General features: G+C 42.6%; 1 protein-coding gene across 1 annotated transcript in view; it reads left to right on the top strand.

The window, feature by feature from the left end:
- Positions 1 to 25140, top strand: part of Ryr2 (ryanodine receptor 2) — a 561576-nt gene that overhangs the window by 350130 nt on the left and 186306 nt on the right. Inside the window, 10 exon segments of the mRNA XM_051151477.1 lie at positions 3824 to 4032; positions 5822 to 5887; positions 5889 to 5997; positions 11684 to 11892; positions 13038 to 13384; positions 16328 to 16442; positions 18112 to 18272; positions 20008 to 20170; positions 20520 to 20606; positions 24309 to 24535. Coding sequence (XP_051007434.1) covers positions 3824 to 4032; positions 5822 to 5887; positions 5889 to 5997; positions 11684 to 11892; positions 13038 to 13384; positions 16328 to 16442; positions 18112 to 18272; positions 20008 to 20170; positions 20520 to 20606; positions 24309 to 24535 — 1693 coding nt within the window.

Genomic DNA, 25140 nt, shown 5'->3' with positions numbered 1-25140 from the left:
TTCCCCAGTGTCAGTGTTGGTGTCTCTGTCATATTGCTTGTTCAGCTGCTGTTTATCTCAAAGCCACAGCTACTTTGAGCAACTGCAATGTGGAATAACTTCCTCTGCTGGCTTTAACAAGTGTCTCTGTGGAAAAGAGTATTTGCATTGAGCTAACTTTAAAGCAGGTTGAATACAAACAAACTTGCAAGGGAGATTTATCCAAGCGAGGAACAGGAGGTAAAATCCTGATAGTTATCTCTGCATTGGCCTTTGGAGGAGTTTCAGCCATGTTCTGCCTGCCCCAGAGACTTGTGGGTAGCCTTTTTTTCCTCTGTGCTTGCCGAGTTGTTGCTTTTCAGTGTATCTTGGAGGTGGAGAGAGGGGTCTGTGGATGGACATGCCAAAATTATCACTGCATCCATGCTGCAGGGACAGGGTCACCTTAGATTATTTCTCAGGACTTGGGAGAGGTGCACGCTGCTAGCGTGCCATTGCTCTATGAAGCAGAGAATTCTTAGTGGTCTTTACTCAGGTGACAGCAGCAAAGGCTAGAACAAAGAGTGCAAATAGATGAGAAGATTCTAGAGAAACATTCATGGTCTGATGAAAGGTAGAGACAGTGTTAATAGAGGTGCCAGTCTGTGGGTGTGTCCGTGCATGCACATAGAGTACGAGAGAGAGAGAGAGAGAGAGAGAGAGAGAGAGAGAGAGAGAGAGAGAGAGAGAGAGAGAGAGAGAGTGTGTTTCTAGAAAGCTCAGCAGAGCAGGGAACTGGTTTAGAGTCAGATCTAATAGAGCAGGTAGGGAGAAGATCATATGGCAACAAAGTACAGAACATCTATAGGTCAAGAGGAAAAGAAACTGGGGCCAGTGACCTAGTTCTTGGTTCCAAGACTCATGACTTGAGTTCAGTACCTGGACCCTACATGCTAGAAGCAGAGAACAGACTGCTGCAGGTTGTTCTCTGACATCTGTACGGGCCCCGTGCTGTGCCTGCATGCGTGGGTTTGCGTGCAGGAGCGCACGCACACACACACATACACAACACACACATAAAAAAAAGGGGACAAAGAATAGAAGAGGCAAATGGATATATTCATACAAGTAACTGAAAAAAAAAAGAGGAGAAACAGTGATCCGATAATGAGGTGTCTAACAGGATTTCAGAGGTTGGGCCCTAAGCAGTCTCTAGAGAGGTAGGAAGATTGCCGAGCCAGTGACGTACTTGTGACACAAGCATAAGAAGCTGAGTGTGATCCCCAGAACTCACATGAAACAGGCAGGAACTGCATGCGGCCATGACTATAACCATGGAGCCTGCACATGTAGACAGGTGGGCCAGTTAGTCTAACTGAATCAGAGCGCGCCAGGTTCAGTATGACACCCTGTGTCAGAAAATAGGGGAGACAGTTATCAAGGGAGACACCCAACAGCAGCATCTGAGCTCTACATGCATGGGCACATCTACATGTGAATACATACAAACACACAGAGAAACTGTTGACAACTTTAGCCTCCTGCATGTACCAGCCTCGACTGCCTGGGTTGCTGTTGCTCATCCCAAGTCCCATGAGCAGTGAACGATGAGGCAATGGTTGTGTTGTGCCATGTTTCTCATGTATGGGTACACCCTTGAGCCTAGCAACATGCCTCCTCATGGTAGAGATTCGGTTGCACATTACAGAAAGTAAGGACAAAAATTAACTCACCCGTGTGAGGCGTTATTTAGAGGAGACACTGTTTTCAGAGTTAGACACTGAACGGATCAAAACATAGGAGATCAGAATGAGACATTTGCATCACAACAGAGAGTATGTGTGGCACAATTGCACATGGAAATACCTGAGGCGTGGTTCCATCCTTGGGCTAAATATAGAACACAGGTTGGGGGACAACACCCATGAATGATAGAAGAATAATTAAGGCAAAAAATGGAATATATGGAAACCCTGGCTAGGAAGTGTGGAGATAGTTAAGCAGGGAGTACCAGCCCCGTGAGCTTGCTATGCCATCCCAGTTTACCATAGAAATGTAACTATGGTAACAGAAAGAGGGGACAGATTGGAGGGGGAGGATGCTTGGAGGTGGGGGGGGGGATGTAGTTGGGAAGCCTTTAGAAAAAACTGTGATTTTTTTAATTTATTTTTTTCTAAAGTGGAGATTAAAAGGTGGAAAAGATTTTATGAGACCAAATCAGTCTGGTGATTCCTTAGATACAATTAAAAGTGTGAATCTATGGCCTGAGAGGTGAGTAAAAACACTGCTGGGCACGCCTGAAGACCAGAGTTCAATCCCTGGAACCCACATACAGATAGAAGGAGGGAACAGACTTCACACAGCTGCCTTCTGTCGCCCCCACACTAATAACGATAAATAAGTTGTTTTTGTTTGTTTGTTTGTTTGTTTTAAAGCATCAGTTTGTAACTAACTCTTCTGTTGCAGCTTACATTTGATCAAGCTAAAAGCAGAAAAGGTTGTGAAACTTGAGTCCAACTCTGTGCAATCGGTTATAGCTGTAATTTGTTCGTCATTTTCAGGAGAATGCTCATATATTTCGAATGAACCTCACATCAGTATTTGAGTTGTGGTGCCTTAGGAGTTATTGTTCCCGATGATGTATTGAGGCGTCTGAAGGTGGAATGTGCTCTTGTTCATTACAAGATTTTTATCTGGATTTGAATTACTTTATTAAATGTAATACCAGGAAGTTGAAAGAGTGGTTGATTCAGTACCAATTATTTTTAAAGTATGATATAAATACACCTGGCACATTCTAGATAAGACTTTTAGAAACGAAAGCTGCCTTCCTTGCTGCTAGGTGTAATTAATTGACCATTCTCATACGTAGTTAGGTTCTTACTGCCCTCTAGTGGTTGGTAGCCTCCATACCTGTGGCCTGGTGAGAAAATTGGACATTAGATCTTGTCTGATCTTGTCTGATCAGTTATCATGTACCCATCCAGTCCCAGCTCCCTGGGTCCAGGGAATACAGTCTTTGATCATATCTATTTTCCATCTTTCTTGATTTGAGTCCCAATAGCCTTGATCATGTACAGGAAAAAGTTACCAGCTAAAGGGTTCATTTTTTTGTTTTTGTTTTTCAAGACAGAGTTTTTCTGTGAGCCTTGGCTGTCCTGGACTCACTCTGTAGATCAGGCTGACCTTGAACTCACAGAGATCCACCTGTCTCTGCCTCCCTGAGTGCTGGGATTACATGTGTGTGCCACCACACCTGGCAGGTTCATTTTTTTAATGTCATGTATTCTATTTATTATTAAAATATAAGCATCATTTATCAAAGGCTCCATGAATCAAGCACAGCATGTGTCTTTGATGGGGTTGTGATTTCTTGACCTTGCTAGCGCCCTGTGCTTGAAGCTGAGGGAGATCTCTGTCCCTGAAGCCAGCCTGCAGGTGTGTGTGCTCATGTGTTTGGAACTTCATCACACGCCAAATGCATTTTGGGTCAGATTGCTTGTTTTCATTTCTTTTTTTTTCTTCTTCTTCTCCAGAACAGTTTATTTCTTTTGATAAATAGTCTTGTAGTTTTCCAGTTCTAGTTCTAAACCCAGGACTTGATGGCTTCCTTTCTCCAAAGGTAGTTGCATTCTGAAAGGGATGGCAGGGCTTCCTGGGAAAGCTGGGGAGGAACCCAGTGACCTGCCTGGCTTTCCTCTGTACTGGATGCACTACCTAACAGACCTGAGGGTAGATGGTGATGCAAGGGAGGGTGTGGAGTGGGGCAGTCAGCCACCCTGTGGGTTTTATGACTGAGTTTAGCTCAAAACCTGCTTTTCTCTGAACTTCCCACACAATGATCTCCAGTCTCTCGAACCCACAGCAGCAAGAGCCGAGGTGTGCAGTGGCACTGGGGAGAGGTTCCGTATCTTCAGGGCAGAGAAGACCTATGCGGTGAAGGCCGGGCGCTGGTACTTTGAATTTGAGACTGTCACTGCTGGAGACATGCGGGTGGGCTGGAGCAGGCCAGGATGCCAACCGGATCTAGAACTAGGTTCTGATGAACGTGCCTTTGCTTTTGACGGCTTTAAGGTGAGTAGCTTTACTAAGACCTGGCCTATCCCCTGCTTGTATGTGCAGATGCTCAAACCCCAGCCATTCCTTGCTAAACTCACAGCAGATCCTAGACATGTCCTTACAGTTACCGCAATACTTTTTCCCTGCCCTACAGATTCAGTTGTCAAAGAGACAAGTCTTCCTTGTCTATTAGACGTGGTTAAAAAAAAAAAAAAGCCAGTCTTGTTGTGTATACCTTAGTCCTAGCACCAGGAAGCTGAGGCAGGAGGATCACAAGCTCATTTCCAACCTAGGCTTCATATAGAGATACCTTATCTAAAACAAACAAAGAAACAAACAAGGCAGTGTTGGCTTCATTCTTGCTGACTAGGCACAGTGAACCAGAGTAAGAAATTATCTTCAGAAATTGAAGTTCCATTTTCTCTGCACCAAGCAGACTAAAGACAAGGAAAGATGTTCAACTTGGGGACACAGGTAGGGTAAGGAGACAACAGAGATGCTAGGGGAATTTTGAATTGCAATGCTTTTTGATGCATAATTTAGTTTTTAAAATTTAAAGCAATATGTTGCATTAAGAATAATTTTATCTAAAATCGTTTAACCCCTAACCAGCTAAGAACTAATAGAGATGCGATATGATTGATATTGATTTTCATTCAGAAATTTAGACTCAACAAGATAGGAAAGAGGTTTACTTCAAGTTTGCCAAATACAAATAGCCAAATCGCTATGAATGTAACATTTATATAATTCCTGATTGTCTCATGGTTCTTCCTACTGTATGTAGTTTATTTTATTCATGCCTAATAATATAAATGTACATGTTAAAAAAGAAACATAATTTAAAATGTCAAAAAACCAATAAAAACTTGCTATGTTAAAAAAGAACAATTTTCTTAGTATTTACACAAATGTAGTAATGCAATATATACAAATCACAATGAAAGTGGTACTTCCAATAAATTTAAAGGATTCATGTGACAAAATAAGTCACATGACTAATTTTTTACCTATAAATTACTGTATCACAAGCTCATAAGCTCACATTTTTTGAAACTCTGTATCCCAGTGTGTTTATACTAGGCATTTTGCTTTGTATATAAATGGGCTGGTGTCGGTGCTGGGTTTGGGGTTTGTTATTTTCAAAGATATCTTCAGAGTATTTTTAGGTGTGATTTGAAGCTTTGCTGATATTACAAAGGAACCAAGAAGTTTCCAGAATTCCATTTTTGTTTAAGTAGCATCAACAGTGGTCCCGAGAAGAGGGATTTTATTTTGAGAGAGGCACATGTGAGATTTTTTTTTTCCTTTTTTCCTTTTTTTTTTTTTTTTTTTTTTTTTTTTTGAGACAGGGTTTCTCCATGTAGCTTTGGGTGTCCTGGTCTCTCTTTGTAGGTCAGGCTGGCTTCAAACTCACAGTGATTCGCCTGCCTCTGCCTCCAGAGTGCTGGGATTAAAGGCATATATTTTTTAAGTGGTTGGTACCTAGCTTGATTCTCAGCTCTTAATTGTTTGTACACGTGAGAGTGAGGAAAAAAAACCTACATCATGAGAAGCATTCACTATAGTTTATAAAAGTAAGTTATAAAAGCCATAGTGCATATGGCCAGGCCAGCTCTGAAAAGCATGCCATAGTATCTGGTTTGTTCACAATCCCTCACTCTCTGTTCATGTTATAGGGATTTAGACTCCCGGACACCCCTCTAACCCCAGACTGGCCCTCGATGGGTGGTTCCGACTGAGGTGATCCTACTGCTGCTCCTCTGTGTGACTCTGTGACAAGGCACTGTTCTCCCTTCCACAGGCCCAGCGGTGGCACCAGGGCAACGAACACTATGGGCGCTCTTGGCAAGCAGGTGATGTCGTGGGTTTGCATGGTTGACATGAGCGAACACACCATGATGTTCACTCTGAACGGCGAGATCCTGCTGGATGACTCAGGCTCTGAGCTGGCGTTCAAGGACTTTGATGTTGGTGACGGTAAGAGCTACGGTCTTCTCCTGTCGTTTGTGTTTCCGGGACAATGCAGCTGTTTGTCCGACCAGGCCCGACAGTGGTTTTAGGGTGAGTGGGCATATGAGTTACGGCTATAAGTTGCTGGGTGCCACATGACTGATCTGATCAGACACCCTTGAGATTATCCCAGCAGAAATGGCATCGACACTACTCAGGTAGACTTTTGATGAGGTGGAGATGTTTATGTGTAAAACAAAGCAAATGGTGGCCACTAAGACGACGTTCTATGGCATTAACTTTTCACTCAGGATATCCTTGGTTCATAGGTGGCTTAGAGCATTTTCTTATCCATTAACTTCACAAAAGAGGAATGAGAATCGGACATGGTTTAGCCCCCCCCCCCTTCTCTCTCTCACACAGTCTAGGGTGACAAAGATGACTAAAGCCAAGTAGCTCTCATTGTCATGTAGATTTCTGTTTGCCTGGGAAGTTGACACTTTTAAGTTCCATTCTGTCAGTAGATTCTACCACAAAGAAATTAGTGTGGAGGTTTTGCAAAACGTTAAAAATAAAACTACCATGGGAACCAGCTATATTGCTTTTGGGATATTCCCAGACAGTTCTTCGTCTTACCATAGAGACGCCTGCTCATCCAGGTTCTTTGCTGCCCCATTCACAATACCCAGGAAATGGAGTCAGCCTAGATGTCCATCAACTGATGAGTGGATAGTGAAAATATGGTGCATTTGCACAATAGGGTTGTATGCAGATGTGAAAAATATGGTGCATTTACACAATAGGGTTGTATGCAGATGTGAAAAAATAAATGAATTCTGGAAGAAAATGGGCAGAACTGAAAATTCACCCCGATTCAGAATGACAAATAGCACATATTCTTTCTCATATGTGGGCCCTGGTGTTTAATGTTTTTAGGTATGCATATGTATGAACACAGGTCTTAGTTATGTATGTGGGTCTTGAAACTAAAGAAGGAATCATGAAAGGGCGAGGAAGAAGGTTTTAGAACACATGAGACATAAAACGCAAAAGGAGAGTATGGGGGCTGGAAGGACACAGAGTGAGGTAGGAGGGTGTGTGGAAAAGGAGGGGAGACTCAAGAGTAACAGATGCTGCAGTGGAACCCAATGCAGGATTAGTACTAATTAGTACACAACCCATGACATCCTCTTAATTGTTAGACCTCAGAAAATGACTTAATACATTGGTTGTTATCTCACCAGGAAAATTAATAGGATTAATATTAAGTAACACATGAGAAAACTGTCACAAATTATCAGCACCCCATTGACCACAAGGGAGCATTAGTTTTTCTTTTCTTCTAACCCCAAATTCAAATTTATATGAGATGAAATTTGTCCCATTTAGTTGGGGTTGTATATGTGGATTTCTGTCTGTATTTCAGGAAGGTTAACGAATGAATTTATTTGAATTTATTTGCTAATCCTTAGGAAATGCTTACAGTCTTCTCTACCTTCCTTTGGCTCTAGCCCATGGCTATGCTTTGTCTCACATCCCAGTGACTGCTAGCTTCTAGATTGTACTTGTATGTCTCTCACACACACTCTGCTGTGGGGCCAGAGCCCTGCACCAGGGAAAGCAAAGACTCATCCAAGCCATCTGCAACTTCACCAAAGATGTATATACTGTGTGAACAGATTTACAAATAGAGTGGGCATGGCTCAGGCTGATAGAATCAGATGAGCTCATTTGTGTTAATTATGCTAAGACTCAGTGCCAGAAAGACTTCCTTTAGAAATATATCATCAGCCTCCTTTACTGGTAGAATGTCAACTGAGGTAACTGACTAGAAGAACACAAATGCAAAGGACAGGAAAGTGGAGCCAACATTTTATAGATGTTGGGTGTGCACAAAGCTTTATGGGAAACCTGTTTCATTGTGTTGGGATATTATTTCCCTGAGACATGGTTTCTCACTGAACTGGAAGCTAGCTGGCAGCTAACAAGCCTCAGGAATCCTCTTGTCTTTGTCTTTGCCACTCTGGAGTTAAAGGTGTGGTCCGATCCACTTCCTATGTGAGTGCTAGGGATTTCAACTAAGTCCCTCACCCTGGTGCAGCTAGCACATTTAGACATGGAGCCATCTTCCCAGCTCCACTCCCACGACTCTGTTCTTATTTACTTATTTTATATTTTATGTGTTTTGTGTTCATTGATAAGTGCCTTCAGATAAGGGCTCTTTTGAATTTGTTTGCAGCTATAACCCCAGCTAGAGCAGCTACAGCATGCTCTGGGTATTTACTAAATATTTGCTGGGACAAGTACACTAGTATTTGAGGTGAGAAAGTAACCAGGAACAGAAAATAAACAAACTAGGGACTCTGGACTAAGTCCCTATCTATCATCAATTAAGGGTACTTACTGCTCTCAAAGAAGACCCAAATTCAACTCCCAGCATCCATGTTAGGTGGCTCATAACCACCTGTATCTCTGTATATCTAGTTCTAAGGGATCTGACATTCTCTTCTGGTCTCAGTAGGCACTTGGGCACATGTGGTAAACACAAATTTATGCAGGCACACACAAATACACATAATATTAAAATATAAACATTTTACAAAATTATATAAAAGTCAAGAGAAATTTGATGTTTGGTATATGTATCTTCATAAAGACTTGATGTTATGAAAAATAAATCTCTTTTCAGCTCACTATAAATGCTATTGAGCTGTGCACGTTGGTACACGCCTTTAATCCCAGCACTTGGAGAAGTAGAGGCAGGCAGATCTCTCTGAGTTCGAGACCAGCCTGATCTAAAAGCAAGTCCAGGACACCCAAGGCTACCCAGAGAAACCCTGTCTCAAACCCCTGACCCCCCAAAACAACTATTCAAAGACATAAACATTTTAAATGGAATTTGATTATTTTACCAACTCTTTGAGAAATGTTAACTTAAAAGAATATAAGAAATGGCATAGTCACTCTTGTGTACTCTTCACCTAAAAGGATTGTATTTTTTACAATTGCTATATTAGTTTTATTGTTATTTCCTGCTCTATTCTATAGTGGTTGTGTGTGTGTGTGTGTGTGTGTGTGTGTGTGTGTGTGTGTGTGTATGTGTGTATTTACAGGTATCTATGGAGGCCAAGGATTGACAGTGTGTGTCTTCCACTATCGCTCTGGTGTTTTCCTGCCTGGAAACAGAGTGCTTGTTCTACAAAATACATGTATGTGGCTCTTTTCCTATGTGTAAATAAACCTTTGAGGGATAAACTTTCAAAGTCTAGATATTTATTCCATATGACATATACATACACATATATTATTAAAGCAATGTAGAATTGTGAATAGAGACTTAGTGTCTTGTTCAATATGTAAATCTTTGTATGTACCACTAGTTATCTTAATTTTTTTAAAAAATGAAACTACATTAAATGCACAACAAAAGTCAGAGAAGCACAATTGACACCCAAAGGTCTACCGTGGGGATATCTGCAAGTCTCTAGTGTCTTAATCAGCCGATAATTCTTCCATAAACACGGTGATCAAAAATAATACTTGGTGTCCAAGGAGGCAACCCTGCCTTATTGTCTCTTCAGTAGTGCCAGATGGTGGGTTACACTTTCTAACCGGCACAAATGACGTTCAAGTGTCTTCCATCTGTTCTATTTATCCTGTCCATCCCTTTGATTCTCCAGGGACCCTTATTTGCCACAACTTTCCTGACTGCTGGAGCATGGCTGTCAGGAACAGCTGCAGTTGACTCAGAGTTAACCACAAAGTAATCATTACCACCCCTTGGTGCTCAGCAGGATGTGTGCTGTCCGCATCCTTGGTGGCAGCACCACTGCACAGCTATTCTTTTGCATTTATACTGATGGTAACAGACTGGGAGTGGGAACAAATCGTTATTTTTAAATTTTATTTATTAGTTTGTATGTTTGTTTATTGGTTTTTTGAGACAGGGTTTCTCCATAAAACAACCTTGGCTCCCTTGGAACTCTCTTTGTAGACCAGGCTGGCCTCGAACCCATAGAGACCTGTCTGCCTCTGCCCCCTGAGTGCTTGGATTAGAGGCATGTGCCACTCCCATGTGTGGCTTAGATTTATTTTTATTATATTTTTGTGTGTATATGTGTTTATGTCTATGCATGTATAAGACAAGAGTGTGCCACTGATCACAGGCCAGGAGCTAGAGATACAGGCAGCTTCAAGCTGCCCCAAGTGACTGCTGGAAACTGAATGCAGGTCTTCTGATAGAGCATATGTGCTCTTAACCACTGAGACATCTCTTCAGCATGGGGGGAGGGTGGGTTGCTGACATGACTTTTACTGCCTTTTAGCACAAGGGATGGGTTGTCTCATATGGGGACTCATTGATGTGAATTTTATTGTTTGCTGATATGGGAGCATTGTCTAATGCTTCCACTGCCAGTACCTCCAACAATCCAAGAAGTGTGAATCCTAGTGACAGAGTTAACTGAGTGTCGCTTTCCTGTGGGATCTACTTGGACCCTCTGAGCCATGCTCTGTATCCAAATGGACTTTGCTTGGGTGCTGCCTGCCCAACATTAATGTGAAAGATCATGGTGAGAAATAAGGAGTATAAAGAATACGTTCCCCTTTGAAAGTGACATCCTGCAACTGTTGCAAAAAATAATAATACTACCACTCTCAACAGTTGGTTCCGAAGATCTCAGAGAAACGGCAGTATAACCTCCAATGGAGTGATTAGCCGATTCTTCCTTTTGTTACATTAGCCTATTAGGTATTTTATTAGTTTTTGTCCCATTGGTCATTGCTATGTGTGTGACTGACTGCATATGTTTTTGTGATGTGTTTATGTGTTCATATAACTTTGGCATAGTATATTTGTATATGTACACATATGACTATGTATAATACATAATATACACATATATGCATGTATACATGTATTTACAGATATGTTCTCTCACACAAACATATATATATTTTTTTCTTCCACCTATTCTCAACTCATCCCAGGAGGAAAAAAAATCTCTTCAAAGATCAGAGTAGCTATGAACAGTTTAAATTTTGTGTTTGTTCTCTGTATGTATAGGTTTTTTGCCTACACATATGTGTATGTGCCACATGTACCTGCTGCTCAAGGAACCCAGAATCAGGTGCTGTATCCCATGGACCTAGAATTACAGATGACTGTGATCTCCCATGTGGGTTCTCAGGACTCTGCGCAGGTCCTCTGTAAGAGCAGCACATGCTCTCAACCTCTGAGCCATCTCTGCCTCCAGCCATTTTCTCCTTGAGAATACATAAAGAATACATAAAGAAGCCAATAGCATTGACTGTGTCTGGTATTCTGACATACTGAGCCCTTTGTCCAGCTGAAGGATGGTGCAAAGGGAGCCACATTCCACTTGGTCCTTCCTCACTTTCAGTTGTGAACTACGGATGTACACCCGATGATTGTGGAGGCAGCGATGGAGGGGTCCACTCCAAGATTCCTGGAGGACAAAGTGTAGTTTTGTGGAGGAATGGGCTTTTTACAAGGTCTGTGATTAGCAAATCACAATGTCAGGACCTATCTTTTCATAATTTCAGTGGTTTCTTCATTGCACGCTGTGCTCTTTCTAGGTTGATGGTTTTCTCAAAGCCAGGACTTGTAGATAATAAGCATTCTGCTTATTGTGCCATGTTAAGTGAATCTCGTATGAACTACTCAAGATTGTGGCTTCTGTTTTTGTTCTAGGATTCATCCCTGTGTGCAGCCTCGGTGTGGCACAAGTAGGCAGGATGAACTTTGGAAAGGACGTCAGCACCTTGAAGTATTTTACCATCTGTGGCTTACAAGAAGGCTATGAGCCATTTGCCGTTAATACAAATAGGGACATCACCATGTGGCTGAGCAAGCGGCTTCCTCAGTTCCTCCAGGTCCCATCAAACCATGAACACATTGAGGTTTGCCTTTCCTTTAATAATCAAGACTTTTCCCAGAACTAGAAGGAGGTTATCTTCATGTATGAGAACTTCTATGTGAGCAATGGTTGTTGTGTTATTAAAATGCTGACTGGTGTGCATTGCACAGTAATGGGATCTAAGCAAAGGATTGCTCTCTCGTCGGTCACTTTATCCAGTAGCTGACTAGGCTGATAAAGGATAGCACTTTATGTGCAGACAGTGCTGGGGTAGATCTGGATGTGTGCACTGTTCAGTCTGTCTCTAGATTTAGGGCAGCGCTTGATCATCACAGTCATCCTCAGGTATCCACAGGGAATTGGTTGCATGCTTCCCTTGGAAACCAGCATCTGCAGATGCCTATGTTCCTTACACAGAATGATAGTATTCCCACAGAATCTATACAAATCATCCTACACAATGCCAGAAGTCTCTAAATTACCTGTAATATACAATACAATGTGAATGCTATATAAATACTTGTATTTCTAGTGACAAGAAAGTGGCCATATTCAGGACAAATGCGGTTTTCCTCAAATATTTTGCATGAGTCTTCTGGTGAATCACAGACATGAAAGCCATGCGTAGATAGGTCTGACTGTGTAGTCATAACACAGTGCTAGCTTAATCTCCTACAAAATGCTGCTTCAGAGTCTACAGGAAATGTGTTGGTTATTGTTAAGACCAGGGGATTGACAGCACTGGTTAGAATGGGAGCTATGGCATCTTAGTTTTGTTTCCTGTTGGCTATGATTAAATCACCCTGACAAAAACAGCTAGGGGAAAAAGGTTTATTTTAGCTCATAGCTCCAGGTCTCAGGTTCCAGGGACAAGTTCATCACAGAGGGAAAGTCCCAGCAGTGGGCGTCTGGGGGAGTTGGTTATATCACACCCATAGTTAGAAAGAGAGACCAGTGATTGCATGCATGCATGAGCTTACCTCACTTTCTCCAAGCTTAGACAATCCAGGATTCCCCATCTGAGAAACAGTGTGACCCACTGTGGGCCAGTCCTCCCACCTCAACCCAGTGAAGATCACTCATAGACACACTCCCAGGCCAACGTAACCTAGATAATTGTTTTTCCCAAGTGATCCTACATTGTGCCAGGTTGACAGTCAAAAACTGACTGGCTTCTTCATCTGCTAGGTGACCAGAATAGACGGCACCATAGACAGTTCGCCATGCCTGAAGGTCACTCAGAAGTCCTTTGGTTCTCAGAACAGCAATACTGACATCATGTTTTACCGGCTGAGCATGCCCATTGAGTGTGCTGAGGTCTTCTCCAAGACGGGAGGGCTCCCTGGCGCTGGCCTGTATGGGCCCAAGAATGATCTGGAAGACTACGATGTGGACTCTGACTTTGAGGTTCTGATGAAGACGGCTCATGGCCATCTGGTGCCTGACCGCATCGACAAGGACAAAGAAACCCCCAAGCCAGAGTTTAATAACCACAAGGATTATGCTCAGGAAAAGCCCTCACGCCTAAAGCAAAGGTATAGTGAGATATGTGATAGCTTTTCTAGTGTGGGGTTCTGTTTGTGTGCTTATACACTGTGTGTGTGTGTGTGTGTGTGTGTGTGTGTGTGTGTGTGCGCGCGCGCGCGCGTGTGTGTGTTTAGGTCAGAGGTGGATCCCTGGCTGATTACTTTTCTCACTCACAGCTTATTTTTGGAGGCAAGGTCTCTCAGGGAACTGGAGCTTGCCAGTTCTGCTAGACTGGCCGTCCAGTGAGCTCCAGGAACCTACCTGTCTCCGCCTCTCTGGTTCCGGGATTCCAGGCTTGTACTTCTCCACCTGTCTGTTTAAATAGCTGCTGATGGCCTGAATTCAGACCCTCAAACTTGTGTGGCAAACACTTTACCTACTAAGCAATCTCTCCAGGCTCTTATTTGGATGTTTTGAGACAGACTCACTCGGTATGCCAGGCTGTCCTGGAACGTAGGCCAGTCTTCCCGTTTTAGCCTTCCATGGGCTGGTACTTCAGGTATAAACCACGGAGTTTAGCTATAGGATTCTGTCAAGTTATGTGGTTATGAAGTGGCACAATCTGTAGTAAAGGATAAAGACATTTAGTATTCTTCTCACTCCTCTTCATTCATTCATCCATCCACACAAGATTTTTGTTTTTAAACAGAGGAGCGTGTTTTTCTTTCTTTTTTTTTTGTTTTTTTTATTAATTTATTCATATTACATCTCAATTGTTAGCCCTTCCCCTGTTTCCTCCCATTCTTCCCTCCCTCCCACTTCCCCACTTCTCTCCTCCCCTATGTCTGTGATTGAGGGAGACCTCCTCCCCCTATATATGCTCTTAGAATATTGAGTCTCTTCTTGGTAACTTGCTATCCTTCCTCTGAGTGCCACCAGGTCTCCCCATCCAGGGGACATGGTCAGAAAAGGGGCACCAGAGTTCGTGTGAGAGTCAGATCTCACTCTCCACTCAACAGTGGAGAATATCATGTTCGTTGGCTAGGTCTTGGTAGGGGTTCGAAGTTTAATGCCTATATTCTCCTTGGCTGATGCCTTAGTTTGAGGAGGACCCCAGGACCCAGATCTGCCTGTCATAAAGTTCTTTGTGTAGGTTTCCAGGACCCTGTGGGTCCTACTATTTCCCTATTCTTCCATGCTACTCTCGCCTAAAGTCTCAATAGGATGTCCTCTCCTCTGACCCACTTTTTTGGTAAGTAAAGTTTTTCATGGTACGTATCCCTTGGACTAATGTTTTGATATAAGTGAGTATATACCGTTTGTCTCTTTTTGTTTCTGGATGAACTCACTCATTATGATAATTTCTAGATCAATCCATTTGTCCACAAATTTCTGGAATTCCTTGTTTTTAATAGCTGAGTAGTATTCCATAGTGTAAATGTACCACAGTTTCTTAGTCCATTCTTCTACTGAGGGACACTTAGGCTGTTTCCATATTCTGGCTATTATGTATAAAGCAGCTGTGAACATGGTTGAGCATATGTCACTGTTGTGTGATAGGGCATTTTCTGGGTATATTCCAAGGAGTGGGATAGCTGGGTCTTGAGGAAGCCCTATTCCTATTTTTCTGAGAAAGCGCCAGATAACTTTCCAAAGTGGTTGTACTAGTTTGCATTCCCACCACCAATGAAGGAGTGTTCCTCTCTCTCCACATCCTCGCCAACATATGGTGTCATTTGAGTTTTTGATCTTAGCCATTGTGATGGGTGTAAGATGGAATCTCAGTGTCGTTTTGATTTGCATTTTTCTGATGACTAACGAGGACGAGCATTTCTTTAAGTGTTTCTTGGCCATTTGATATTCCTCTGTTGAGAATTCTCTGTTAAGTTCCAAGCCCCATTTCGCAATTGGGTTGTTTGGTTTTGAGGTGTTTAAGTTCTTGAGTTCTTTATATATTTTGGATATTAAACCTTTGTCAGATGAAGGGTTGGTGAAGATCTTTTCCCAGTCTGTAGGCTGTCGCTTAGTTCTACTGACAGTGTCTCCTGCCTTACAGAAGCTTCTCAGCCTCATGAGGTCCCATTTATTAATGGTTGACATTAAGGCATGGGCTGTTGGTGTACTGTTCAGGAAGTTGTTTCCTGTGCCTATGTGTCCCAGGCTCTTCCCCACTTTTTCCTCTAACTGAATTAATGTCTCTGGTTTTAAGTTGAGGTCTTTAATCCACTTGGACTTGAGTTTTGTGCATGGTGACAAATAAGGGTCTAATTGCATTTTTCTTCATGTAGACATCCAGTTAGACCAGCACCATTTGTTGAAGATGCTATCATTTTTCCATCGAATAGATTTGGCTTCTTTGTCAAAAATCAAGTGAGCAAATGTGTGTGGATTCATCTCTGGGTCTTCAATTCGATTCCATTGATCCACCGGCCTATTGCTTTGCCAGTACCATGCTATTTTAATTACTGTTGTTCTGTAGTACAGCTTGAGATCAAGTATGGAGATTCCTCCAGAGGATCTTGTATTGTATAGGATTGTTTTTGCTATTCTGGGTTTTTTATTTCTCCATATGAATTTGAGAATTGATCTTTCAATATCTTCAAAATATTTTGTAGGAGTGTGTTTTTCTAACTTTTGAGCCCAAATATCACCTGTTCAGAGTTATCTATGTTTACGTCCTTAGTGAGCATTCCTTCTAAATACTATTTTCTGTGGTCAGAGAGGCAGGTTACTGTTGCATCTCTTCCTGCACTGATAAGCTTTTCTTAAATGCAGTACTTTTGCCTCTCTGTTCAGGCCAATTTTTGTTATAGGGGACCACCTTAGGAATTAAAGGGCGTACAATGAGTCCCCTCACTATATACCTCCTAGATGTCAGAGTGCTTCATTTTAACAAGCAAAGACTTCTCTCAGCAGAAGCTGCCCCTCTGAAGACCATTTGGCTAATAAACTCACACGCGAAGTGGGTGGAACATGTCGTTGTTACTTATTTCTCCCCTCATGTGTTACAGATTCTTACTTAGAAGGACAAAGCCAGATTACAGCACAAGCCATTCTGCGAGGCTCACTGAAGACGTCCTTGCTGACGACCGGGACGACTACGAGTACCTGATGCAGACATCCACAGTATGTGTCTGAAGCACTTGATGCACTTTCCATCTCAAATGCTGTATTTCGAAATATTGTTGTCAGTAGAGTTCTTTCCGTTTTGTTTTCCTTTTTGGTAGGCAGGGTCTCCTGTAGCCCAAGCAAGCTTCCAACTTGATTTGTAGTGAAGATGACTTTAAACTCCTGGTCCTCCTGTCTCCCTGTCCTAAGTGCTAGGATTATTTATTGCTATGTGCACCACACCCAGGGTGTGTGGTGCTGGCAATGGAATCTGGGCCTTTCCACACGATAGATAAACACTCTACCAATTGTCCCCAGCTCATGTTTTGTTTTTTGATAGAGTATCTCACTGTGTAGTCAAACCTGATGATCCTTAAACTAATGATCTTTTACTTCCACTTTTGTAGTATAAGTGTGACAGGCATGTACTGCTGTACTCAGCTGAATAGCATTTTAAAAATAAGCATTTGCTTATATTTTTAGGCATATTTTGGGGATAGATTTTTGAAGCAAAGCTTGTATTGTCATGTCTGTTAAGAAATGAGAGCTATTTGAAGTAACTGTCTTTACAGACATCTATAGTTCAGACTTTGATATCCTGTTTCTTGATGAAAGCTGACAACTCCAGTGGACTTTTCAAAGTCAATATAGTTAGTTCATCTTAACAAATGGTTGGAGACACAGGTCATTTAGTGTACTTTGCAAGGGGTCCAACTTTTGTTCCCTGCCACTTTAAATTTTCAGAACTATGTATCCAGAATGACAAATTGGAAAAATTATAGTTGTTCATGTTGCATATTGATTCTTTGTTTAAAACAATATTTGTTCTCATTTTATGTATATAAGTGTTTGCCTGTGTGTATATGTGTGCGTGATATGAATGTAGTAATAGGGGACACACACTGGAAGAAGGCATTGGATCTCTTGGAACTGAGTTACAGGTGGTTGTCACCTATGATGGGAGTGCTATGAACTGAACCCAAGTCCTCTGCAAGAGTAGCAAATGCTTTTAACTGCTGAACTGTCATCTTTCTAGTCCCTGGTTCCTTTGTGTTTGAGTTTGATAGTCATGTTAGATACAAACCAGTGGCTTTGATTTTGAAATGTTATATATAAGAGAAAGGAGACACTACACATATGCGGAGGCCATGATGGAAGTGAGACTCTAATGTGCTTGCAGACATTTGAAGAACTGAAAGTTTTTATATATATATCTACATACACATGTGCATGTATATATGTATTCCTGTGTTTATGTGCACACACATACTTAGGAATGTACAAACCTCCCATTATTTTCATGTTGTCACAGATAATCTTAATTTTTTATTTCATATATTTGTGTATAAGAGAGAGGAGAAAGACAGAGAGGAAGAGAGAGACAGAGACCAAGACAGAGAGTTGGGAAGGCTGTGTGTATTAGGGGGGTGTTCATAGAGGCCAGAAGAAAGCATTAAGTCACCTGGAGCTGCAGTGATAGGCAACGATAAGCCATCTAGTATGGGCTCTTGGTCTTCTGGAAGAGCAGAAAATACTCACAACCATTTAATGCATTTTGAACACTAGCCCCTTTGCCTGTGGTCTTAAATGAAGATGTGTATTCTTGGGCAATCCAAAGGCTCAGAAGTCACTCACGTGTTGTCTTGTCTTGCCTAACCCTGCTAACACTGGGTTCCTGTCTCTACAGTACTATTACTCGGTGAGGATTTTTCCTGGACAAGAGCCTGCTAATGTCTGGGTAGGCTGGATCACATCTGACTTCCACCAGTACGACACGGGCTTTGATTTGGACAGAGTACGCACAGTGACTGTCACTCTAGGAGATGAAAAAGGAAAAGTGCACGAGAGGTTGGTTCTTACAGGGTTTTACACAGAACACTGTCTGAAAAAAAATCAATAGGCCTAGATACTCTTGTTTCTTGGATTTTGTACTCAGGATATTTCCATTTGTAGGATGTAATTAAGCCATTGATGTCAGTGACCTCTTTTCCTATTCATACAAACCAGCAAGGAATCTAAATATAGTAAGAGCAAAAAGTCATATAATAAGAATACTCGTGCTCTGTGGTAAGAATTGTATGTTCATCATGTGTTGCACCTAAGTGCTTAAGTTGCCAATACTTTGCCTTTGTATTGTGGATGAGAACTGGGTGAGTTGAGGTGGAGTGCCCATGGTCCGGTAAATCTCTTGGGGACTGGCTGTGTGGTGGGGAGGAGAGATCACAGAGTGGGCTGGTAGCTTAGAGTTTGACCAGGGGCACACCTTTGAACTCCAACTGAGGAGCAGTGGATTCTTTCCTCAGCTTTGCCCTTGACTCGCTGTGTGGCCTCGGGTAAGTCAGTTACACTTTCTGTACCATCTTTTCTCATTTGTAAAACACCGAACTCAAACCAAACCTTCAGAAACGTGGAGAAGGACATCTTCCTTGCAGAATAAGACAAGAGAAGATCCTCCCATTTGCTTCTACCCTGTGCGCCCATGCGATCCTCTCTGACCTGCTATGACGGGTCTCAGAAAGAGTCTTCCATAGTGTTGCTTTTCTTCTTCAGCTGAGCCATCATTTTTGGTGACCTGGGAAATGCGCTGTCCCTCCCTTGGCACTGCAGACAGATGAGGGCTTTTGCAAAAACCTTAAAGAGTATTTGATATCAGCATGGGACTCCAAATGGCATGTATTTAATTTTCAAAGAGCAACGATATAGGAAAAACATTGATTCATGTAAGAATGCTCCACTTGACAGGTTGTTAGGGTTGGAAACAGGATGAGGGAGAATCACTGAGTACTGGGTGCCTAGCGCAAAGAAATGCAACTTGCATTTGGACAATCCGAAAAGGACTTTATTCCGGCCTTTTTGTTTTTGTCCCACCCCCTGCCTGCCTCTGGTCTTTCCTTGCTAGTCTTGCGATGTGTTGGCTGTAGTGCAAGCAAAGAGAACGGAATCGAGCTTTCCAGTGAAGGTTCTGGTGAAGGTGGAGTTTATTGTCAGCATTACTGTGTGCGTTATCTACTCACTTCTTCTTTGTAGTGTTCCCAGAAATTAGCCATAAAGGCACATCATTTCAGTCAGATGTATTATCGAATACAGGATCAATATAGGATTTGCCTGGGGAATTTTTTTATAGGGTTTACAATAAATTCTCTCTCAGTTTTAGAACAAGTGGTAGCATTTGGGGAGAGGTGAAAATTCAAATTTGGATGATTATTCAATAGTTAAGCTCTTTTGAACCTCAGGGAAAACAGGGTCCAATTTGGTTTAAGTATTTTTGTTTTGTTGTTTTTTGTTTTGGGGGGGCAGAGGAAGTAAAGTTCAATTCTAATTTGGTGCCAAGCTCATTGGCCTGTCTCCACTGGGTGTAAAATTTTAGATATGCGGCAGACCTGATGCAGACTGTCCCCTGCAGTCAATGAAGTACTGCTCTGTATCACAGACTCGGGCCCATTGTGCATCTTTCCCATTACAGCATGAGCTTGTTGCTTGCACAGCATACTTTAGGCTTAGTTTGCAAGATACACTTGCTCCCTGTCCTAGCTGTGTCCATATAAAGGGTCCAAATGTGGATTGTCTTTTCTCTTTAATTCAGCATCAAACGCAGCAACTGCTATATGGTGTGTGCAGGAGAGAGTATGAGCCCCGGGCAAGGACGGAACAACAGCAGTGGGCTGGAGATCGGCTGCGTGGTGGATGCTGCCAGCGGGCTGCTCACGTTCATTGCCAATGGCAAGGAGCTAAGCACGTACTACCAGGTATGTGGTCAGAGACAGCCTGAGGCTTTTGCTCCTGCTAAAGGGAAACACATTTTGTAAGGTGAAAACAGAACAAAACAAAACAAACAAGCAAACCTCAGAAATTGGCATAGAAGGAAAGCAGAAATGAGTGCAATTTTCTGTTGCATATTTTCATGAACCTTTCAAAGTTAACAGTATTTCCCTCCAAAGCTCTTGTAAAGCCAGCACTTATTGACAGGATACTCACAAGATGGGAGAGAAGTCTCTAGTCGTCTTCTGTCATGTACCTCTTCATTGTTGTAGAGAATATGCCTCTTTCTTAGTCTCCTTTCTTTACTAACAGTCACACACTCACTTGTTATTTAAGGTGGAGCCAAGCACAAAGTTATTTCCTGCCGTTTTTGCACAAGCTACAAGTCCCAATGTTTTCCAGTTTGAGTTGGGCAGAATAAAGGTAAGAAAAACTGTGTTTTAGTTTTCTGTTGTTGCTATAATAAGACACTCTGACCAAGAGCAGCTTGGAGAGGAGAGGAAAGGATTCATTTCAGTTTATACTTCCAGGCAAGAGTCGCTGAGCAAAGTCAGGGGAGAAACCCTTCAGGAAGGCTGCTTAGTGGCTTCCTCTCTGGCTTGTTCAGATAGATAGCTTTCCCAGACAGGCCAGGAGCCTAGTGCTGTTACTGCCCATGGTGGTGTGACTGGGCTCTCCTACACTAGATGAGCCCATTGTGGAGATTTTATATATATATACACACACACACACACACACACACACACACACATATACATGTGTGTATATGTATATGTATAATATATGTTATACATGTGTATATATGTGTGTATATACATGTGTATATATGTATATGTACATAATATATATGTATATTATATATATATACATGTGCTTTGGCTACATGTATGTATGTGCAATACTTGCATGTGCCTGGTACCCATGGAGGCAAGAAGTAGCTATCATATCCTCTGACACTGGAGTTACAGATGGTTGTGAGCTGCAATGTCAGTGCTGGGAAGCAAAACCAGGTTCTCTGAACCAAACCCTAGTGCTTTTGACTGCTGGGGGTAGCACTCCAGGTCTGGAATCAATAGCTTTAACTGAGGTTTCCTTTTCTCAAGTGACTTCAGGTTGTATTAAGATGATAATAAAATCTAAGTAAGACCGAATCCTTCATACATTCCTATTATTTTCTATTAGTGCCTAGCATGCACTTCCAAAGTGGATGCAGTGTCTTATTATCACCAATATAGATATTACTTAGAAGAAAAATTGCCACATTTGAAAACCTCTTTCAGATCACTTGATAACATAATTCAAGAGGGTTTTTAAAAAATATATTGTTCAATAAAACAAAGCTTAGGGAGAAAAAAATACCTCACCAAATTGCACACAATAAAGTCATCCTTGATGTGGCAACCAGATGGCAGTCCATGAGCCCATGCACTGAGGAGAGCATGATCTGCAGGCTTGCCTGGTAACACAAATGGAAGAAGAGCCAATGTGTACTGGGTTGAGGAGGTGGAAATGAAATTTAGATTGATTGCTTTCCTGTTAATCAGGGTTCTCACGGTGCATTCAGTAGGGGAATATCCTCCTGATAGAGGGAGGGAGAAAACAGAAGGTTAAAGAAAGTCAAAGTGATGTGGCTTAAGCAGGGTCATTCTGATGCAACCTGTGGGGCCTGGGTAGAGAGTGACAAGTTCAGATCAAGAAGCACATGGTGCATCCTACGCTGACAAGCTGGCATGTGTTATGTAGTGGCGTTTGTTGGCATTTGAAGAGGAGTGTTGAATGCAGCACTATTGTCTGGGGAAAGACACTAGTAGGAGCCACGGGGGTGCCAGGCAGAACGAGAGCAGGCATTGATAAGTGTGTACTGCTGACCTGATACTGTCTCCACGGGAGCCGTGATAAGGTCCTTGAGAGTCCTAATGGAGAGGTACTAAAGGGCTCATGCTGCTGCTTGGGAGAACATGATGGGACCTGACAACAAATTGGTTTAATAAGATTAGTTAATTTAATTTTGGCACTGGAAACAAGGCTGATACTTAAAGTTTATTCCAGTTTGGGTGATTTGGGAATGTTCATACCACAGCCAGATGAGCATGTTGAAACTGAGGGAAGAGCCTCAGTTACTGCAAAGTTGGGGTGGCAGGCACACTGTAAGTGAAAGTGGTTGATTGTGTTTTCATGTTAAGCCAGTGACCTGAAGCTTGCTTGGCATGTTTGTTAAACTATACAAGCACAGGTGTGTAAAATGTGGTTGAGTGTTGAGTGGAGTAAAACAGCATAAATAAAAATCTTGCCCCCCCCCGATGCTTAATATTTTCTTAGTAAACTTATATATATATATACATGTATATATATATTGCATGCATATATAAATACATGCCTATAATTGGACATAGGGATAGGGGAAGAGTAGGGAAAGAGAGGGAGACAGAGAGAGACAGACCGAAGCACTAAGGATTTTAGTGATTCAAAGAGTAAGTGAGATTCTCCTTTGAGGATTAGTGGGATATAATGTTAATATAGAGAGGGACAAGATGGAGGAATGGAGAATCAATCCAGTTACATCAACTAAGGAAGGAGCATCTGCGAGCGAGGTTGAAACCAACCACCAGGAATGTAGGAGAACTGAGGAGGTATGCCACAGAGGCCACTGTGTGTGTGTGTGGCATCTGAGTAGGCAGCGCACAGATCAAAGATGACCCAACATGATCAATGCTGCTTGAGCTGAGGGAACTTGTAGATGTCTAAGCTAGGAGGATATTTGGTGAAGGGACCAGAAGAATTTCTACTCAATGATGGGAGAAGCTGTACCATGGTGAATTCAAGGAGGGATGCAAGGGTGACATGGCAAGAGGGGTGTGGCAAGAGGGGTGTGGTAAAAAAAAAGTTTCCTTGCCCTTGCTCCTGCTCTGTGAATTCTCAGGAAATGGATCCAGCAATCTCCCAGTGGGCTTTCCTTTACTCTTACTCTTTGCCTTATCACCCTGAAATCTGAGTGGTCCCCACTATTTTACCTCATGAGTCAGGTCTCAGCATCCCATTGCTTAGGGCACTAAAATCTGTGTTTCCTCAGGGATGAAAATCAGGTGCCTTAAAATGGCCTTCCACTTGTACAAGCAGCTGCCATCCTTGGCTTCTCTGGCTTGCTTCCTCCTGGTGCCCTTCCTTTCTCCTGGGCTCCTGCCCCATTTCCCTGACTCTGTCTTGGCTTGCTCTGTAGCCTTCTCATCTGCTTTTCCAACAAGAGAACTGGACTCTGTAAGAGAGCAAGTGTTTTGTCTGGCTTGTTCATTAGCATGTTGCCAGGTATCTAAAACTGTGGCTGAGCTCTTTAGTAAATGAGAAATAACAGGAAAGCATGCTGCCTATAGAAAGCAGCCCAGGGCTCTCCAAAGGAAAGGAAAAGAAAGGCTGACGTTGGGACAGAGATGCCAACTGTGTTGTTTTCATGGGCTGCTGTTGCAGGAAGGGTGTTAGCATCATACGGGACCAAATGATGCTTCTGAGCAAAGCAGAGGCTTTTCCTTCTGAAACTAGAAGAATCAAGCCTGACTGAGACAGCCCATTCCAAGTTGAGGAGAAATAAACCATGCTGGTTAAAGTCAAGTTCTTGGCTTACACGGGAGGTGGGTGGATTTAGACACTCAGCAATCCCTGTATACTACAGGCTAGATAGAGTGTATTTGACATAAGGGGTGGGGTGGCAGGGAGCAGATAACGAGAAAGAGGGCAGAGTAGAATCTTCTCTAGTCAAGCTGTTTGGTGCCCCAAAGGCTTGCCAGTTTCCTCTGGCCCAACCCTGTGAAGCAGCGTGATGGAGGAAGGCTTATACTTGGTCATACTTGCATGGCCTATGCATGGGGAAGACACCTTCCATAATTGGTTTCCATGCCCCCAAATCCTGAAATTTCAGCTGTTTTCTCACCACAGTTTTTTTCCATTTGCTCTGTTCTTTTAGGAAAATTTAAACCAATTTTCTATTATTTGTATCTACCCAATCTTACGTCATAGTACACCGTGTTTACACCAGCTCTTTCCAATGCAGAATATTAGTCAGTGTAGTCAGAGCCCCAAGTGGCGTGAGAAATAACCATTCTTTTTCTCACCCCTCTCCTTCCCATGCTCTAGAATGTGATGCCTCTCTCAGCGGGATTGTTTAAAAGTGAGCACAAAAACCCCGTGCCCCAGTGTCCTCCACGTCTGCACGTGCAGTTCCTGTCACACGTCCTGTGGAGCAGGATGCCCAACCAGTTCCTGAAGGTGGATGTCTCTCGAATCAGTGAACGCCAAGGCTGGCTGGTTCAGTGTCTTGATCCTCTGCAGTTCATGTCCCTCCATATCCCAGAGGAAAACAGGTGAGCCTCAGGCAGGCGCTCATCACTGTCTGATGTGGTCTTTGAACTTTGACTGTCCATGGGGCATGGGTTGGGGAAATAAGATGTGTTTCAAAAAAATGGTCCGGGGCAGGAGGAGGTAAAATGTGAGTTTCATCTCCAGAACCCATGTGTAAAATGCCTAGCATGGGGCCTGTATTTGTAATCCCAGGGCTGGAGGTGGGGGTGGGGGGTGGAAGCAAGCATATCTCTGGGGAATCACTGGGTAGCAAGGGAGGGAGGGAGGGGAGAGAGAGAGAGAGAGAGAGAGAGAGAGAGAGAGAGAGAGAGAGAGAGAGAGAGAGAGAATAAGAAGGTGAATGACTTATGAGGAATGGTACCCAAGGCTGACTTCTAACCTCTACACACATGCATATACATGTATATTCCCCCCCTCCAGACACACACACAATGGCCTTTGTAGCTTAGGCTTAAGTATATTTCTCAACTGCTTTGTTATTGATGACACTTACTAAAACAATAGCATCCATGTCTGGGGGAACCTGGGGGTGACATCCTGGGAACCACATTATAAAAATCTTTATTTAAAACATGTGAAAAACTGAGACCAAGAAACTTAAAGAGCA

The sequence above is a fragment of the Acomys russatus genome, chromosome 9, assembly GCF_903995435.1.
Source record: "Acomys russatus chromosome 9, mAcoRus1.1, whole genome shotgun sequence".
NCBI lineage: Eukaryota > Metazoa > Chordata > Mammalia > Rodentia > Muridae > Acomys > Acomys russatus.
The sequence above is the reverse complement of the archived record's forward strand: the minus strand, read 5'-3'. Positions and strand labels throughout refer to the sequence as shown.